This window comes from Micropterus salmoides, unplaced genomic scaffold (assembly GCF_014851395.1).
Source record: "Micropterus salmoides isolate LMB-PRFRI ecotype aquatic unplaced genomic scaffold, ASM1485139v1 Ms_hic_scaffold_9, whole genome shotgun sequence".
NCBI classification, from domain to species: Eukaryota; Metazoa; Chordata; class Actinopteri; order Centrarchiformes; family Centrarchidae; genus Micropterus; species Micropterus salmoides.
Genome location: NW_024044681.1, coordinates 36,669,115 through 36,688,979, shown reverse-complemented (window position 1 = coordinate 36,688,979; position 19,865 = coordinate 36,669,115). Strand labels below are relative to the sequence as shown.

At 39.3% G+C, this 19,865-nt stretch overlaps 1 protein-coding gene across 3 annotated transcripts; it reads right to left on the bottom strand.

Annotated features, from left to right (window-relative positions):
• Positions 1–279: 279 nt before the first annotated feature.
• smfn (small fragment nuclease) lies at positions 280–18,764 on the bottom strand. 3 transcript variants are annotated; one of them, XM_038709140.1, is made up of 8 exons: positions 18,605–18,764; positions 18,450–18,515; positions 17,386–17,469; positions 17,237–17,314; positions 14,551–14,662; positions 3,234–3,342; positions 2,052–2,105; positions 280–730 (listed from the first exon to the last, which is right to left on the bottom strand). In XM_038709140.1, the coding sequence occupies exons 1-8, from the start codon at positions 18,719–18,721 to the stop codon at positions 613–615; spliced, it is 738 nt and encodes a 245-aa protein (XP_038565068.1). In that variant the 5' UTR covers positions 18,722–18,764; the 3' UTR covers positions 280–612. The 3 variants fall into 3 exon arrangements, with proteins under 3 accessions (XP_038565068.1, XP_038565070.1, XP_038565069.1); XM_038709142.1 differs by having other exon boundaries at positions 18,652–18,750; XM_038709141.1 differs by lacking the exon at positions 3,234–3,342.
• Between the last annotated feature and the right edge of the window lie 1,101 nt (positions 18,765–19,865).

Sequence of the window (19,865 nt, the reverse complement as noted above, 5' to 3'; positions counted from 1 at the left end):
AGTGTAACTGTTTTTGCAGTTAGTAAAAAAAATAAAGTAAAACATCTACAGCAATCACACTAGAGAGGACAAGATATTTTTTTCCATATAGACTTTGTTTGTCTGTCACATCACCTCCTAAAATGTTAAATTTTCCAGCTGCTCCAGCAGCTCACAGCTTGAAACCGCTGTGTCCATAAACACTCTCAAGTCAATCTTCCTGCCCAAACCTTCTACATGCACCAAACTGTTACATTTGGTATGTGTGGCATTTAGTTAATAAAGATGACACTGGCGGACTAGACTTTTTCCTCAGAGACCATTGTTTATTTGGTTTTATTTTAAAAACAAGGGAAAATGAGGGTCAATCCCAGAATAAAGATGTCTCAATAATTACAAAACTCCAAACTACCAATGGTCACGTTTTCCTCTTTTAAACTTTTCTTTTGAATAAACTGCTTTTAGAATCTTCCTCCCTTTGATTAAACCTCTAAAATGCACAACAGAGTAACAAAAGATCATTGGGCAGTTAAATATGAACAGAAACAAAAATTATTGAGGACAAACAAATCACATTAAATGATGAAATGGCTTTCTTTGGGAAATACAGCAACACAACAGCAAAAGCTCTATTCAACATTGGTTGCCGTTTTCTACAATTTTGCGCTTCTTCTCCTCTGTTGAGACTTTGAAGATATTGGCTCTGTAGTATTGCAGCTCTTTAATGCTCTCCCGAATGTCATCCAAGGCTCTGAAGGAGAGAACCAAAGGTAAATTTTGTGCATATTCTTCTGAACATTCTGAGTGAGTCCACACCAAACTTAAAAGATAATTCAAATTCATTTCAAGCCAAGTTTTGTGTTAAACGAATGTGCTATGTGGAGCTCACTTCCTGATTTGACCATAACGTACGAAAGCGGTTCCTTTAAAACTAGGGCATTTAAAGGACTATCAAAATTATTATTTAACTTTTGATCATGAGGGTCCATAGTGTCTGTGCAAAGACTTGTATAGATCGAACTTACCGCCTAGGAGGAGTATGAAAAAACAGGTTTTGCACATTACGCAAAAAATAATTATATGCAAAAATAGTCATGTCCTATGTTTTGAGATGCAGCTAAATTCAGGGAATACGTGCACATAAGGTATTTGAATGTGCAACATATTATGTGAGAGTTTCGAGCCAAAATGCACTTACCCAAATTATAGCGCCAGCTGCTGGCGGCCATTTATATATTTTGCCGTCTGCCATGTGTGCACCATTCTATCCCACCCAAATCTACTTAAAAACAATTTGCAAATGTTTTTTAACGTTTTTCATGAGTTTTCAACAAGGGCACCACCTAGTGCCCGATTGCTGCAAACGTTTTCACACAACCTCAGGGCGGCACAGGAAACTACTAGTCCAAGTTTCATGTTAATTACAAACACAGATGTGGAGATATAAGATCGCTTTAATTTTAGTCCTACTTTTAGTCTACCTACTACAGTGGCTGATTGGCATCCGCTTCACTTTTTCCACACTTTATGTTACAGCCTTATTGCAAAAATGGATGAAATTCATTATTTTTCCTCAAAATTCTACAAACACTACCCCATAATGACAACATGAAAGAAGTTTGTTTAAAATCTTTGCAAATTTATTAAAAAATAAAAAAATAATAAAGCACATGTACATAAGCATCCACAGCCTTTGCCATGGCGCAACTACAGTACTGTAGTTTAGGTAATCATTTTACCCAAAGGTAAAAGTTCAAGCATAAAGTGGTTCTGTAAACTGTGATGTATATTTACAACAGACAGTTTTCCTGTACAATGAGGAATTATAGACATTTTTGTTGAGCTCACTTTCAGTTTGACCTTCAAATTAAGTGGTAGATAATCTCGATTAACTGTTGGTTTATTTCTAATCTGCCCTGTCACCGTGTTCAAAGATCTTAGCAGTTACTTTGGTGAGTACAGTGTAATCATAATTGACAACAAAGGCAAAAGTGCAAATTCAGATGAAATAAACCAGAAACATCCTTTAAGCAATGACTAGTGTACATGATTATGCTGATGTGATTGTTTACCTGTGGGTTGCTCTCTTGTGAGGCACCATACTGTATTCCTCTGGAAACCACCGTCTGAAAGTGTTTATAGAAGAAAAACAAAAATAAATGTCTGTTTAAGCTGGTCATATACAGTAACATTGAAGAGAATGCCATACTACTTTTTATTTCATCTGATGTACCTTTTAAGTAGAGATACTTATCATTGAGTTACCTACTCAGCAATGCAATATTTAAACTGACATGCAAACTGGCAATGCCATAGTGCCATTAATGAGGACAGGAAGGAAAATATCAGCAAAACAGAGCACTAACAGAACTAGGGGTGCCACAAATAATCAACATAGTCGTCAAAAATCAATGATGAAATTAGTTGCCAACAAATTTATTTATCCATTAGTTCATAACATCATCAAGTGAAGTGAAAAGTTAATTTAGCAACATCAGCAATGGTAACACCTTCACTACGTAAAATCCCTAAAGTGTGGGAACATTTCACACTTCACCCGCTACGGTAGCTAGCTTAATGTTAAAAGTAGGGGTGCAACGACACATGTACTTCACGAGATGAGACGAGACACGATATCAGGTTCACAAAGTCGAGATGAGATTATAACACTGTTTTTAAGATATCTTTAATGCTGAATCATCTGAACATTTTGAGAATTAAACTTTTCCTGCATTCTGGTGATTTTTTCCTGGTTGAAATGTTTTTATTTGTGTAAAGGGAAACACTACATTCAGGTGGCAGCTGACTATTCAAAATCTAAAACTCTAAAACAATATAATGCAGTCAAGCTCTCAGCCATTCTGTGTTGCTTCAGATATGTTTCTCCTGTCCTCCTATGTCTTGTTACCAGTAGATCAGCTGGACAGATGAGTGCAGCGCACACCGTCACACACAGTCATTTCTTACTGTTTATACCTGTTTGGTCTATGACAGGACTTGATTCACGTAGATATTCTGTTAAGTTAATATATCTATTTTTAAATGCAGTATTAATTATTTTCTCTTTATGCTTAATTAGCACATACCTAAAACAACCTCAACCTAAATTTAAAAGCTGATAGATAAATAAGATGCAGAGAAATAGTCGTTTGTTTTAATAATGGATAAATTAATCGACTATCAAAACAGCCATTTCTTGCAGCCCTACACAGAAAGAGGATTTATTACAATAACTCCGTCAAACAAAGACTGGCCTGCAAAGCTCCTTGATGGTGCTAACATCAATGATCCTGTAGTGAAGGTGGTACATAAACTGTGCCATGTACTTGTCCAGGAACCTCTTGTCTGCATGCACAGAGTTACCTGCAGGAAAAGGAATCAGAAAACATGACTGTAGGAGCCAAATCCGTTAAGTAATAGGTTATCAAAGTTCTGCTACTGGGTCCAGTTGCGCCAACAGACCGACTTAGCTGATCTTAAAGAGGTGGTATTATGCTTTTTCCCTCTCCTTTATTGAGTTATATACCTTTCGTGTGAATGTAATTTGTAGTCCAACCACTTCCCTTTCATCCCTATGACGACACAAGGATGGTTCAGGAGTCTGCCTCCTGAACCCAAACTGGAACCTGGTTCCACAGGAGAGGAGCTTGATAGCTGAACGCTCTGGCTCCTAGTCTACTTTTGGAGACTCTAGGAACCACAAGTAACCCTGCATTCTGGGAGCGCAGTGCTCTGGTGGGGTAGTAAGGTACTATGAGCTCTTTAAGATAAGATGGTGCCTGACCATTAAGAGCTTTGTAGGTAAGAAGAATGATTTTAAATTCTATTCTGGATTTTACTGGAAGCCAATGCAGAGAAGCTAAGACAGGAGAAATATGATCTCTTTTCCTGGTTCCTGTCAGAACACGTGCTGCAGCATTCTGGATCAGCTGAAGAGTCTTAACGGACTTTTTCGAGCAGCCTGATAATAAAAAATTGCAGTAATCCAGCCTAGAAGTAACAAATGCATGGACTAGTTATTCTGCATCATTTTTAGACAGGATGTTCCTGATTTTCGCAATATTACGTAGGTGAAAAAAGGCAGTCCTTGAAATTTGCTTAATGTGAGACTTAAACGACATGTCCTGATCAAAGATAACTCCAAGATTCCTCACAGTGGTGCTGGAGGCCAGGGCGATGCCATCCAGGGAAACTATATCTTTAGATAATGCGTCACGGAGGTGCTTAGGCCCCAGAACAATAACTTCAGTTTTATCTGAGTTTAACATTAGAAAATTACAGGTCATCCAGGCACATTTGGAGTTTAGCTATATAAAGTGAACAGGATTGGTCCGAGGACAGATCCTTGAGGAACTCCATGACTAACTTTTGCGTGCATGGAGGACTCATCATTAACATGTACAAACTGAAATCGATCTGATAAATAGGACTTAAACCAGCTTAGAGCGGTTCCTTTAATGCCAATGAAATGTTCCAGTCTCTGCAATAGGATCTGATGATCAATGGTATCAAATGCAGCACTAAGATCTAATAAAACCAGTACAGAGACAAGTCCTTTGTCTGATGCAATGAGGAGGTCATTAGTAATTTTCACCAGTGCTGTCTCTGTGCTATGATGAGCTCTAAATCCTGACTGAAAATCCTCAAATAAACTATTGCTCTGTAGAAAGTCACACAGCTGTTTAGCAACTGCTGTCTCCAGGACCTTAGAGAGAAATGGAAGGTTAGATATAGGTCTATAGTTGGCTAAAACATCCGGATCAAGTTTGGGCTTTTTCAGAAGAGGTTTAATTACAGCTACTTTAAAGTACTGTGGTACATAGCCTGTTGATAAAGATAGATTGATCATATCTAGTATAGAAGTGCTGACTAAGGGTAAAACATCTTTAATCAACCTAGTCGGGATGGGGTCTAAGAGGCAGGTTGATGGTTTAGATGAAGAAATTATTAGTTAGTTGGTAAAGATTGAGGGAAGCAAAGCAGTCTAAACATATATCTGGTTCTACAGCTGTTTCAAAAGGTTCCTGAGTTTAGAGATAAGATGGTGCCAGTTAAGGGCAGGTCTTGGTGAATTTTGTTTCTAATAGTTTTGTCAGCCTGGCTACAGTGCTAAAAAGAAACCTGGGGTTGTTCCTATTTTCCTCTATTAATGACGAGTAGTACGCTGCTCTGGCATTACGGAGGGCCTTCCTATAAGTTTTAAGACTATCTTGCCAAATTAAACGCCAATTCCTCTCAAGTTTCCGTGATATTTGCTTTAATTTGTGAGTTTCAGTATTATGCCATGGAGCTAACCGTCTTTGTTTTAGTATTTTCTTTTTTAGAGGGGCTACAGAGTTGAGTGTCATTTGTAGCGAGCCTGCAGCACTATCAACAAGATGATCGTTGTGTTTACTACTCAATGACGTATCAAAGAGGCTCGATGATGGATTGCTGATGCCAGACAGATATCTAGCACACTAAATATCTGTAGCTGGCAGAGCAATAGGGCTGCAACGATTCGTCGACATAATCAACAACGTTGATTCTAAAAATTCATCTACGTGAAATTTATTTGTCAGTGCGTCGTTACAGAGATGTTAGCAATCTTGTCATTAAGAACATTTCTGGTTGTTAATTACAACTAACTGCAATGCACTACATGGAATGCTAGGGGCAGTATCGTTTCCACGGTCTGCCATGTCTGCTTGACTGTAAGACTACTCACGAAGAAGAAGCATTCATGCGTGAAGCGGAAAACAACAGAGAGGCTAACAGCAGAACGTTTTTTTTTTTTTTTTTTTTTTTACAAGTTTTGTATTGCTGTATTGCTATTTCATCACTAAATTCACTTTTGAGAGGTTGTGAGGCGAGAAATCAACTGTGTGGAACTTAAATATTCGAATTCAAAATGTGCTTAAACGTTTTAGGGGTTGACAAGCTCCACAAGCAGCCTCTCCACAGTTCTTTGCATTCTTGGTTTTGAGGTCGCAAGGTGCTGCCTAAGAGAATGCTCTTTATGTTAAGTGCAATAGTAAATCAGTGACTTCAGGGCTCAATGTAAAACTTTTTTGCAATTGGCCACACCGGGCCAGTTGGTTTGAAACTTACTGGCCCCAAGATAATTTTTACTGGCCCTCCTTCCAAAAGTTATTTATCAGTGTTACAACAAAACCAAAGACTTAAGTTATGTTATACTGTTAACATGTTTTATCGGTTATTAAATACATCCTGGATATTGAAAAATAAACTCAAATGTAATCACAGTTAAAATTATAAAAAATAAAAAGGTTAATAAAACAATTCACTTTTAAAACAAAACACGCTAACAGACTCAAACATGAGACCCTCTCTCTCCTTCTGACAGCAATTTCATAAAATAAATGTACATAAAGCAGCGGATACAAGTCGCCATGGTAGCGATCTGTCAATCACAAGGTAGTCCCGCCCAAAACTATATGCTGCATTGTCAATTTCCCCCGAATTAGGACCATAATTTACTCAATGAACATCATGTTGTGTTGAAGAATACATGAAACTAGCGACTGAGATCATAAACTCATTATGAAAGTGTTTACTGAGGTAATAATTCAGAGAAGTAGCACCATTTTATCATTATTTCTAATGGAACCCGACTTCTTTTTGCAACCAGTCCCAGAGGCTGCTGCTTGATTGAGATTAAAGAAATAATATTTGACAACCACTCGTCACGTAATAACAAATCTGGATTGGACAACGTGAGCTGCAAAGCAACTGCAGGATGTTGAGTTTCGAATTTATTTATTTTAAATACTAATGTTTTTGCAGTGGCCCGATCGGGCCAGTGAGTTGCTAGTTCAACTGTCCCAACGTTACTTTTTACTGGGCCCAGGCCATCAGGCCACTGTTATTGTCGAGCCTAGGCTGGACGATATGGCCAAAAATGTTATCACGATGAAAAGTTTCATATCTTTCGATATCGATAATTTTCATGATAAGTCTCAAATAGTTTTTTCTTTCAAGTTTAAAGGCTGATTTTTGCTCCTGATTGAAAGCTGAAGAAACCTGATGGCGATTGTGGTTTAAACTTTTCTTTATGGTCAACACTTGATGCTAAACAGTGGATCACATTAAAGTCTGAGATAGAACATTCAAAATATTTATGATAAATTTTTTGTCAACAAATATCTAATAAAAAATTAAGTAAAATCTTTTTCAGTCCATGGCCTCAGGGGCCCATGGTGAACAGATGACCATAGTTTGAAATTAAAGGGACTTGCGGTTACGGAGATATAAAATGAATGTATGTCAATGGGAGTGTTATTTGATTTCCAATGAATAGTGCAACCTAGAGCCCGATTGATGCCAAATTTCACACAGCCCTCGGAAGGTTGTGCCAGATAAGGTCCCCGAGTTTGGTGTAGATCGTCCGTTGAAAACGTAAGATCTGACATGACATCCTGTTTTAGCGTTTGCGCAAACATTTGTTAGCTTATAATTTGGATGTTTTTTAGCGGATCAAAATTTCCTCTACAAAGTTTTATTGGCTTAGTCCTGAGATGGTCTGTGCCAAGTTTCATGCCGATCGAACTTTCGGCTTGAGAGGAGTTAATTAAAATAGGTTTTTCAGTTTTCGTGATTTAGTGAAATGAAAACGTCATCGCACAGAGGCGTGTTCTATAACATCGGAATCGGCAGAATGTGCGGTGTAATGGGACGTAGTTATGAGGCAAAATATGGCTTTGTTGAAAATCCCATTGAAATGAATGGGATTTGCTGACGGCATTTGAGCTTCGATTATAGAGCCACCTTTAGGCCGAATTGCACAATTTTTCTCAGGTGTCATCAGGGCCCCATGGGGAACAATTGCCCCAAATTTGGTATCAATCGGACTTGTGGTTATGGAGATATAAAATGCATGTTTTAATAGCGCCAACTAGCGGCTAACTGCACCAAATTTTGCATAGCCCCTGACGGGGGTATGGCACGTAAGGTCCTCAAGTTTGGTGTTGATTGGCCATTCCCAACCTAAGATATGACATCACTTCCTGCTTATAGCGCTTTTTTAGCGCAATAGTTGGACCTACCCTGTGTCTGTAGCTCTTATCATCTAGGCCGCAGTATCAGTTTTCTTTACGGAAGAAAAAAAAATTAATAATTAATTAATATTTAATAATAAAATCCTAGCGAAAACAATAGGGTTCCTAGCCGCTTCGCTGTACTGGGAGCCCGCTCGGGCTTCGACCCCTAAAACTAAACTAGAACTGCAAGCAGTTGTAAGCGGGGTCCAAACCCCCCGGCGCCAGCCCCGCCCCTCTCGGGCCGTGCAAGTCAACCCGGGCGCCCTGCCGTGGCCTCAGGGGCCCGTGGCGAATAGATGACCAGAGTTTGAAATTAAAGGGACTTGCGGTTATGGAGATCTAAATGAATGTACAGTGGGGAGAACAAGTATTTGATAAACTGCTGATTTTGCAGGTTATCCTACTTACAAAGCATGTAGAGGTCTGTAATTTTTATCATAGGTACACTTCAACTGTGAGAGACGAAAACAAAAATCCAGGAAATCTCGTATGATTTTTAAATAATTTGCTTTGTAAGTAGGAAAACCTGCAAAATCAGCAGTGTATCAAATACCCGTGATGTATAGCTGTATGTAGTCATTTCTCCACTGGTGGTGGAGGTGTGGCCAGCAAACGATGTGGGCTTTGTAGATCATTGGCAGACTTTCTGGGGGAAAACCTGGTCTGATTCGGAGAGAAGGCATCCATCCCACTTGGGAAGGAGCAGCTCTCATTTCTAGAAATCTGGCCAAGTTTATTAGTGGACCAAATCCATGAAAATCCAAAGTTGAGACCAGGAGGCAGAGTCGCAGTCTAACACACTTCTCTGCTCCTCCATTTCAGGAGTTACTTAGTGAAAGCCCCATAGTGACAGTGTCTGCCCCCCGACAACTGAAATTATTTAAATCAAAGGTAAACAGAAGAGGAGCTGTGCATAAAAATCTCATGAATTAAAACCACAAGAATTAAATGTGGACTCCACAAGAGCAATAGTGCAAACGAATAGGAGAGTTTAATGTGGACTCTTAAACATCAGATCTCTCTCATCTAAAGGTGTACTAGTAAATGAACTAATATCAGATCATGATATTGATTTATTTTGTCTTACTGAAACCTGGCTGGGTGAGGGAGAATATGTTAGCCTAAATGAATCCACCCCTCCCAGTCATATTAATACTCACATTCCTCGAGGCACAGGCCGAGGAGGTGGAGTTGCAGCCATCTTTAACTCTAGCCTACTAATCAGCTCTAAACCTAAACTAAACTATAACTCATTTGAAAGCCTTGTTCTTGGTCTTTCACACCCAAGTTGAAAATCATTGCAACCAATTCTTTGTTATAGTGTACCGAGCACCTGGTCCGTACTCTGAATTCTTATCTGAATTTGCAGAGTTTTTGTCAACTTTAGTCCTTAAAACAGACAAAGTTATTATTGTAGGGGATTTTAATATTCATGTGGACGTTGAGAATGACAGCTTTAGTACTGCGTTTATCTCTCTGTAAGATTCCACTGGCTTCTCTCAGAGTGTTCATGAACCGACTCACTGTTTTAACCACACCCTCAACCTTGTTTTGGTATATGGTATTGAAATTGAACATTTAATAGTGTTCCCACAGAATCCCTCTGTATCTGACCACTGTTTGATAACTTTTGAGTTTGTATTGCTGAACTACACTTTTTTTTTTTTTTTACAATTTTTTATACAAGATGCCTGTCTGATAGTGCTGTAGCTAAATTTAAGGATGTGATTCCATCAGCTCTAAATTCATTATCAAGTCACAAAGTAACGGAGGACTCCTATGCTAATTTAAGTCCCTCCCAAATCGATCATCTTGTTGATAGTGCTGCCGGCTCGCTGCGAATGACACTCGACTCTGTAGCCCCTCTAAAAAAGAAAATAATATAACAAAGACGGTTAGCTCCGTATAATAATGAAACTCAAGAAATTAATGCAAATATCGCGGAAACTTGAGAGGAACTGGCGTTTCACCAAACTGGAAAATTCTCGTTTAATTTGGCAAGATAGTCTTAAAACTTATAGGAAGGCCCTCCGTAATGCCATGAGCTTCTTTAATGATAAAATTCTAATTATTAGAAACAAAATTCACCAAGACCTGCCCTTAACTGGCACCAACTTATCTCTAAACTCAGGAACCTTAGAAACAGCTGTAAAACCAGATATGTTTAGACTACTTTGCTTCCTTCAATCTTTACCAACTAACTTCAATAATTTCTTCATCTAAACCAGTGGTCACTAATAGGCGGACCGTGGTCCGGATCTGGACCCAGCCGCTGTCCTCTCCTGACAGCCGACCTACAGCCGATTTATTATTGAGACTTACTACCTCGTGACGGAGCGTTTCTATTTGAACCCGCGCAACTTTTCTTGCATTTACTGTATTGGTTTAGCGGCCCAGGAAACTCACAAACCAATCTCATGTGCTTGAATCGTCTCATGTGACACTGCTCAGCCAATCAAATCTGTGCATTCCGATGCTTGCGAGTCGAGTCCGCGAGATTTACCAGAGACGTTTTGGAAACACACGAATTGAGGAGATGAAAGGGAAAAGAGATTTCACATGGCTTTTAATCAAGAATGTACAGATTTTTACATGTACATTCCTCCCACAGGCAGTTCAAAACCAGAATCTCTCATAGATCTCCAGTGCCAGCTGGTAGGACAAGCTAGAGCTCACGTTTCTCACTGAACAAGAGAAAGTAGGAAAGTGGTAGCTCTGTAAAAGGGAATGAAAGAGAAGAGGAGGCATTACAGCTGTTCAGTTAAGATGTGTTGAGTGTTTATTATAAAATTGGTTAAGACTACACTTCATCACTTCAAGCTACACTTTTTATTTCATTTTTTCAAAAAATTTGGCACTTTATTTTAGTTTATTTAAATTTAGAATTTATTATCAGTTATTATTTATTATCCCTGCAGTTTGATGTGAAAACTGAAATATGTCCTGAAATTTTGACAGTCCGTTGTTGACTAAAAACATACAGGTCCTGGTCATATAATTAGAATATCATCAAAAAGTTGATTTATTTCAGTAATTCCATTCAAAAAGTGAAACTTGTATAATGTATACATTCATTCCACACAGACTGATATATTTCAAGTGTTCATTACTTTTAATTTGGATGATTATAACTGACAACTAATGAAAATCAGTATCTCAGAAAATTAGAATATTGTGAAAAGGTTCAATATTGAAGACACCTGGTGCCACACTCTAACCAGCCAATCAACTCAAAACACCTGCAAAGGCCTTTAAATGGTCTCTCAGTCTAGTTCTGTAGGCTACACAATCATGGGGAAGACTGCTGACTTCACAGCTGTCCAAAAGACAACCATTGACACCTTGCACAAGGAGGGCAGGACACAAAAGGTCACTGCTAAAGAGGCTGGCTGTTCACAGAGCTCTGTGTCCAAGCACATTAATAGAGAGGCCAAGGGAAGGAAAAGATGTGGTAGAAAAAAATGTACAAGCAATAGGGATAACAGCACCCTGGAGAGGATTGTGAAACAAAAGCCATTCAAAAATGTGGGGGAGATTCACAAAGAGTGGACTGCAGCTGGAGTCAGTGCTTCAAGAACCACCACGCACAGACGCAAGACATGGGTTTCAGCTGTCGCATTCCTTGTGTCAAGCCACTCTTGAACAAGACACAGCGTCAGAAGCGTCTCGCCTGGGCTAAAGACAAAAATGACTGGACTGCTGCTGAGTGGTCCAAAGTTATGTTCTCTGATGAAAATACATTTTGCATTTCCTTTGGAAATCAAGGTCCCAGAGTCTGGAGGAAGAGAGGAGAGGCACAGAATCCACGTTGCTTGAAGTCCAGTGTAAAGTTTCCACAGTCGGTGATGGTTTGGGGTGCCATGTCATCTGCTGGTGTTGGTCCACTGTGTTTTCTGAGGTCCAAGGTCAACGCAGCCGTCTACCAGGAAGTTTTAGAGGACTTCATGCTTCCTGCTGCTGACCAACTTTATGGAGATGCAGATTTCATTTTCCAACAGGACTTGGCACCTGCACACAGTGCCAAAGCTACCAGTACCTGGTTTAAGGACCATGGTATCCCTGTTCTTAATTGGCCAGCAAACTCGCCTGACCTTAACCCTATAGAAAATCTATGGGGTATTGTGAAGAGGAAGATGCGATACGCCAGACCCAACAATGCAGAAGAGCTGAAGGCCACTATCAGAGCAACCTGGGCTCTCATAACACCTGAGCAGTGCCACAGACTGATCGTCTCCATGCCACGCCGCATTGCTGCAGTAATTCAGGCCAAAGGAGCCTGTGCTGTACATGCTCATACTTTTCATGTTCATACTTTTCAGTTAGCCAACATTTCTAAAAATCCTTTTTTTGTATTGGTCTTAAGTAATATTCTAATTTTCGGAGATACTGAATTTGGGATTTTCATTCGTTGTCAGTTTTAATCCTCACAATTAAATTAAATAAGCATTTGAAATATATCAGTCTGTGTGTAATGAATGAATATAATATCAAAAGTTTCACTTTTTGAATGGAATTGCTGAAATAAATCAACTTTTTGATGATATTCTAATTATATGACCAGCACCTGTATGTTGATACAACTATATGTTATGGTACTGAATGATAACGCAAGTTAGTTGTTTTGATGTTACGGACCTTTGCTTCGGGAAATTTTCTCTAACTGGACCTCTTTGAATTCTAATTCAATACCTCTGATCTAAACCATCAACCTGCCTCTTAGACCCCATCCCGACTAGGCTGCTTAAAGATGTTTTACCCTTAGTCAGCACTTCTATACTAGATATGATCAATCTATCTCTATCAACAGGCTATGTACCACAGTACTTTAAAGTAGCTGTAATTAAACCTCTTCTGAAAAAGCCCGAACTTGATCCAGATGTTTTAGCCAACTATAGACCTATATCTAACCTTCCATTTCTCTCTAAGGTTCTGGAGAAAGCAGTTGCTAAACAGCTGTGTGACTTTCTACAGAGCAATAGTTTATTTGAGGATTTTCAGTCAGGATTTAGAGCTCATCATAGCACAGAGACAGCACTCGTGAAAATTACTAATGACCTCCTCATTGCAAAGGACTTGTCTCTGTACTGGTTTTATTAGATCTTAGTGCTGCATTTGATACCATTGACCATCAGATCCTATTGCAGAGACTGAAACATTTCATTGGCATTAAAGGAACCGCTCTAAGCTGGTTTAAGTCCTATTTATCAGATCGATTTCAGTTTGTACATGTTAACGATGAGTCCTCCATGCATGCCAAAGTTAGTCATGGAGTTCCTCAAGGATCTGTCCTCGGAGGAATCTTGGAGTTATCTTTGATCAGGACATGTTGTTTAACTCTCACGTTAAGCAAATTTCAAGGACCACCTTTTTTCAACTACGTAATATTGCAAAAATCAGGAACATCCTGTCTAAAAATGATGCAGAAAAACTAGTCCATGCATTTGTTACTTCTAGGCTGGATTACTGCAATTCCCTATTATCAGGCTGCTCGAAAAAGTCCATTAAGACTCTTCAGCTGATCCAGAATGCTGCAGCACGTGTTCTGACAGGAACCAGGAAAAGAGATCACATTTCTCCTGTCTTAGCTTCTCTGCATTGGCTTCCAGTAAAATCCAGAATAGAATTTAAAATCATTCTTATTACCTACAAAGCTCTTAATGGTCAGGCACCATCTTATCTTAAAGAGCTCATAGTACCTTACTACCCCACCAGAGCACTGCGCTCCCAGAATGCAGGGTTACTTGTGGTTCCTAGAGTCTCCAAAAGTAGACTAGGAGCCAGAGCGTTCAGCTATCAAGCTCCTCTCCTGTGGAACCAGGTTCCAGTTTGGGTTCAGGAGGCAGACACCATCTCCACATTTAAGAGTAGGCTTAAGACTTTCCTCTTTGATAAAGCTTATAGTTAGGGCTGGCTCAGGTGAGTCCTGAACCATCCCTTAGTTATGCTGCTATAGGCCTAGACTGCCGGGGGATTTCCCATGATGCACTGAGCTCCTCTCTCCTCTACTTCCTCTCCCTCTGTATGCAACCTCATCCCATTAATGCATGTTACTAACAACTTCTCCCCTTTCCGGTAGTCATGTGCTTTCTCGTCCCTCTCCTCTCTCCTCCTATCACTTCCTGCAGGTGTTTCTGGCTCTGGAGCTGTGGAATCTGGATCTGTGGTTGCGAGTCACCTGCTGCCCCCGTGTTCCTGCTCGACACCCTCTGCTCTATTGCACAGAGGCGATTCCTATACCATCCAAATCGGCACTATCCCCCCAGTTAACATTTTCTCGTATGTTTTCTTCACAAAACGTGGTTTTTAGACTAGTTGTTGTGTGAGAAAGTCATTGTCAGCTCATGTAATGTGTGACCCCCTGTCGCAGATTAGTCATGTAGTGTGAACACCACAACGACTTCAAGACTCCCGTTACAAGGCAGCAAGTCGTATAGTCTCAACAGCGATCAGCCGACATTGAAAGTTGTGTAGTTTGCACTAGGCATAAAGACAAGTTGGTGCAACCGGCGCCTGGTGCTTAAAAGTAACTCACCAGCAAGGGGACACTGCCCTGGCGGGGTGTGCTGTCTGACGAAGGACAGGAACTCATACTCTGCTTGTTCCAGGGTAATTTTACTGTCCCGCACAGCCTGGGTCAGCCCTGACTGAGACACAGTTAAACTGGCTTTAAACATGATATAAAACAATAATAATAAATAGACAACTTCCCTTATCTACATAGTTTGCCATTTTGGCAAATATACTTATTTGCTTTCTTCCAATGATGAGATGAGAATATTGACCTTGATTATCGTGTCTTTTTTTGTAAGAAAGTAAGTTTGTTGACATTCAGTGTTACCAAAATGCATTGTATACATACTTGAACAGGCTTCTCCTCGAGTAGTATGTAGCTGCAGTACCAGAGGTAGTTTCAGGACCGCAATTCTAGGACCGGAACTGTATTTCTAGGACCCTTGTTTACTTTGATACTGCCAGCTAGCTGGCTGGCTAGCTAGCTAGCTAGGTTACTCCTGACAGCCCCTCCAAGCCAATTACCCTTACCACTACCACCACCGAGTGTGTGCCTAAACTTAAGTTATTGATTATATGCCACCAAGTTAACCCTACAGCCTCACGGCCGACGTGTTAGCAGACAGGGTTAACCTCCTCCGTGTTCCTGTGCATTACCACCACCACTCCACTAGATGGCGTTGTCACAAAAGAACTACAGTCACAGGATTGTGGGGTCCTGAAACTGCAGCCTCCGGTACGGCAGCTACATAATATTGTTCTCCTCTGCCTTTGTTGACACAATGCAGCATGGCATACTACATTACAGTTCAGTGTGAAAGCATTGGTAGGACTGTATCCTTTTGCTCCATAGCGCTACCAGGGGAAAAACATTTCTCAGGGAATCTGTCAATATAAAGTTTTTGAGCATGTTTAGGTCCCCCAAAATTAGCTTACTTTACAGAAAAAAAAGAAAAAAAATCCCATCACAAATTGAAAAATTCAAATTCAAAAAGGTCGACTTCTTGTTGGATTTAGGGCATTGCTCCAAGAGGCTTTTAGGTATGTCTGGATATTAATTAAATAAATTTAAATTAAATTAAATTTCGTAGGTGAAATGTGCCGCTGGGGCTGCTTCGTTCAAGGTCTCTTCCTGTTGCCAGTAGGTGGTGCTATGACTTTGAGTGACTGTAGGTAAAGTTGGTAAATGTTGGATGTGTTCAGGGCAGGGATGTTATCATACATGTCAAATTTGGTACAGATGTGAGCATGTACACTGAAATAAATAACAACTTCCATGTTTTGTGATGAATTGTTGATTTTCGATGCCAGACCACGGGCACACTCATGGACGAAAACTAGAGCCCAACTGATGTGGGAGCCCAATGCCAATTTCAATATTTGAGTATTTTAAAATCCAATATACCGGCCAGCATTCTTCTTCCCCCTTATTTTAAGAAACGCATAACATAAACAAAGAATATCCCTACCATTTGTTATGTTGAGACCGTACCAAGATACCATGACATAATGCAGTATAAAAAGAAACTTTTTTATTGTTATAAATAGTACTTTGAACAAAAGTAAAGTGAAACTATAAAAAATACCAATATACTACTACTGCAACTTATAATAATACCATATATCAAATCTCATGTCACTGTTATAATATTAATGATAAACAAAGCTCTCCTGAAAAGGCAAAAAATTATATACCAGTATATATTTTTGTGCCATGAAATATAGTTATTACCTTACATATAATCTGACACAATTACTACTTTCTAACATGTAGCATATTCACATTTAGTTTATCCCTTTACCAGTGTTATTAATTCTATCCAAAACTAGGAGGAACCATTTCCTAACCACCACTGGGGAGGGAAGTGATAAACAGGAGGGTTAGTAAGTCTGGTAAGAGGAGAAGTGATGAGGACTGTTTTTATTATTATTTAAGTTATGTAATTGATGTGACAAATGACCAACTCACCAGGAACACTGAGTGTGAGAGCTACTGCGGTCAGCTGATGTTTTGTTCTGTGGTGCTGCAGTGTTTTGAACAGAGGAGCAGCAGCGCGCCCTCTGGTGGGCAAACTATGCAACACTCATGACATGAGCAAAGGATCGAGCTCTCTGTTTCTCATTTAAATAGTCATATATTGGCTGTTATAAACACCGGTGCAGATATATGTGCAAGTAGCTTATATCGGCCGATAATATCTGCAAAACGATAAATTGGTTGGGCTCTAACTAAAACTCACCGTTTGTACAACTTTTAATCATAAGTGGGTTTAGACTGCACAGCAAAACTTTGAAGTCGATCGGAATAATTCGAGGAGTTCATTGAAGTACGTAGTAAATGGTGAAAAATTGACTGTTGAGTTTATGGTATGGGTCTTTGAAGCTTTTTGTGTCTTAACATGATACATGATCCAGTTTTGCAGGTGGTGCTAGCGAGCCATTTTGCATAGTGTGTATTTTATGTGTAGGACTTTATGGGGGATAAACTTTATGTAGGATTTTATGGGTCCTACACATAAAATACATAATATTTCCACCACTTCTGACATGTGTGCAAAGTTTGGTGAGTTTTTGTGCATCTTTAGGCCCCCCAAAACAAGCTTTCTTTGCAGAAAGTTCCAATAGATACCTCACGTTTCATGCTCGGGCCCCAATAACGTGATTTTCTATTCGTTTTTCTTCCAAGCATCTGACCATAAACAGCTTACCTTTCCATGATGCTCTTTACACCACAATGACATCCCTTCCAACAGCTGGTCTGGCTGATTAATTATCAAGTTGGGCCCCTACCAACCAAGAACAGATTAGTTTAATTCACAATAGAATACAAGAGGCTGTTCAATGGTGTTTATGTTACCTCAGCCAAAATGTTCAGGTCAGAGTCTGTGATAATGCATGCCATTTCAATGATCTGGTCCTTCTCAATGTCCAGGCCTGTCATCTAAAAAACAAAACAAAAAAAACACAGTTATTTCTCACAGATCGATCCCTAACCTGCATCTGGCCAGCATCACTTTACTTCTTCAATGTTTACTTTTTATATTTCATTCACGATCATACATTACATTTACTGTAGAGGTCATCAAGCTTTATTAAGAAGAGAGAGATCTGTGACTGAAGTAAAATTAATTAATGAAGGCTGGCAATACATTACGTGAACCTGCACGCTGCAACAATATCCTCACTTTGATTATTTTACCGGCAACAGCTTGCATGAGTCTCAGTTATTACAGCTCAAGACATATGCATATTAGTGAATTATGGCACAAGAGAGAAAAGGCTTCATAGCCAATGGTAACGTGATCAACATCCTTTATCCATATTTTTTGTTTTGTAAAAAATTCTAATACAACACTTAGCATTGCATATTTCAACAACCCGAAACATAAAATGGTGTTGAAACAGTATTAGATTACAAAAAAGCCAAAAGAAAACAAACCAAAAGAAAGAAGGTAATTGTGAATCTTATTAAAGTATCATAATGTGCGTCTGTATTGCAGGGATCTTGCTAAATGTGGTTGATGGATTTTATCGTTTGAGTTTGAGAACGTGTGCCACTTTAAATGTTGCTGCCGCAAGGAATTGTGGGACGGCATTCTCTCCTTTCCTTTCACAAAGGATGGTCAAGTGTACCCTATGCTAAAGGAGATATGAAAGGAAGCATTGAGGCACCTTTCCTTAGCTTTTCCAGAATTCGACCAGCTCTTATGCTTCAGTGGCTGTCACTGAAATACTTCCGGTTCACTTCACTCTGTTAGAACCTTCCTCAGCATAAAAGACTTTTCGAGCGCAGCCCCTATGTCCCCATCACTTTCAACACGAAGTGACGCCCTTGCATATGGCAGCCGACAGTAACAGTTTAACCCTGAACACCCGCTTCATTTCGTTAGGTGAACTTAACGTTACCTCTGATTAACTTACCTCCAGGTCCACCCAAACCATTCTCTGGGACATTGTGTTGGATGACATGCTGGTTTTCCTTGACACCTGAACGTAAAAATTAAACACAATCTGGCAGTTATGTCGTGGCCGTTTCCCGGCGGGGTAAATGTGATTATTACACGAATAAACGGTACGTTTTTCTGTAAAACACTACTGCAGTGTGAATGAAACGCTTCCTTGCCGGACCAGATGACGAACTGACTCCTTTTGCAAAGAAAATCCAAGGTAACGCGAATCCATGCCGAAGTCATCAAATACACAAGTATCCTGGGCCGACTTCAGATCTGAACTGTCGTAAAATGTATTGTAACCGTAAAGCCGAGAAGGGTCTTCTTTTTTTTTCTCTCTCTCTCTCTCCTTTATTTAGGATACAACATATACAAACAAACTGGGCATCTTATCACATCTTATATATCCTTACATCCTTTACATTATGTTAAGCAAAGAACAAAGCGGACTTCAAATGATAATACAATAAATAAATAACAGAAACTAATTTTAAAAAGTAAATAAATAAAATAAAGGTAGGGCTACCTCAAATTAACATATATCTGCTGAATAATCAGATCAATTTTAGGGCTTTCTTGTTTTTTTACAAGTTTCAGTGACTTATTCAAACATTTTATCTCATTCTTCCAGTGGTTCAAGCAGGGTTTAATCTTAAAGAACCTACATTTATGTATAAAGGATTTCCCCAATAGCATCACAATGTTAAGAACAAAATCCAAATCCTAACCAAATTTAACTAACTCTACTGTAAATGCTGAAGACACCATCCCCTTGGACTGTAGCCAGCACCACACATCACACCAGAAGGACTGCACAAATTCACAATAAAAAAAAAAAACGTGTTAACGCAGTTAGGTATATCTCATTTAAAAGTTCACTTCTTTTACCTTGGGATCGGAAGTGGAAATGAATTATAATTTTTTCTTATTTTTTTCACCTCTTCAACTTCAAATTCCCTGAGATCATATGTCCTTCTTATTGGGTTAGGATAACATTCCTTAAGCAGAAGGTTTCTAATAACTCTGTTGGTACATTTATCAACACAAAAGTCATTTCCATCAAAACAAAGCTTCCTCAACCCAGGAGGAGCGTTTGAGTACAGAAGACTTTCTTTAACCAATAATCTTATCATAATCTTATCTATAAAATAAGCGACTGCCCAAACTCCTTTAGAGCTCCACTCCTTTTTTATTTAACCTCTTTCTTAATTTTTATATTATGTAGTGACTGCAAAGGATAATCATGTAAGGTTATCATTTCACATATATCTACATTCAACTTTAAACCTGAGGCAGAAAACTGTCCAATCGTCTGTAATGCTAACAGGATTTGATTTTCATCCTTTAAAGCCCCCCTCCAGCCTATTTTAACTGCCGTTTTTGTTTA

Excerpts from the sequence above, each read along its gene's own strand:
- smfn (XM_038709140.1), bottom strand. The coding sequence starts at position 18,721 with ATGACTTCGGCATGGATTCGCGTTACCTTGGATTTTCTTTGCAAAAGG. Across the intron at positions 17,470-18,449 it reads TGGTTTGGGTGGACCTGGAG|ATGACAGGCCTGGACATTGA; the intron begins GTAAGTTAATCA and ends TTTGTTTTTTAG. Across the intron at positions 14,663-17,236 it reads GTAAAGAGCATCATGGAAAG|TCAGGGCTGACCCAGGCTGT; the intron begins GTAAGCTGTTTA and ends ACTGTGTCTCAG.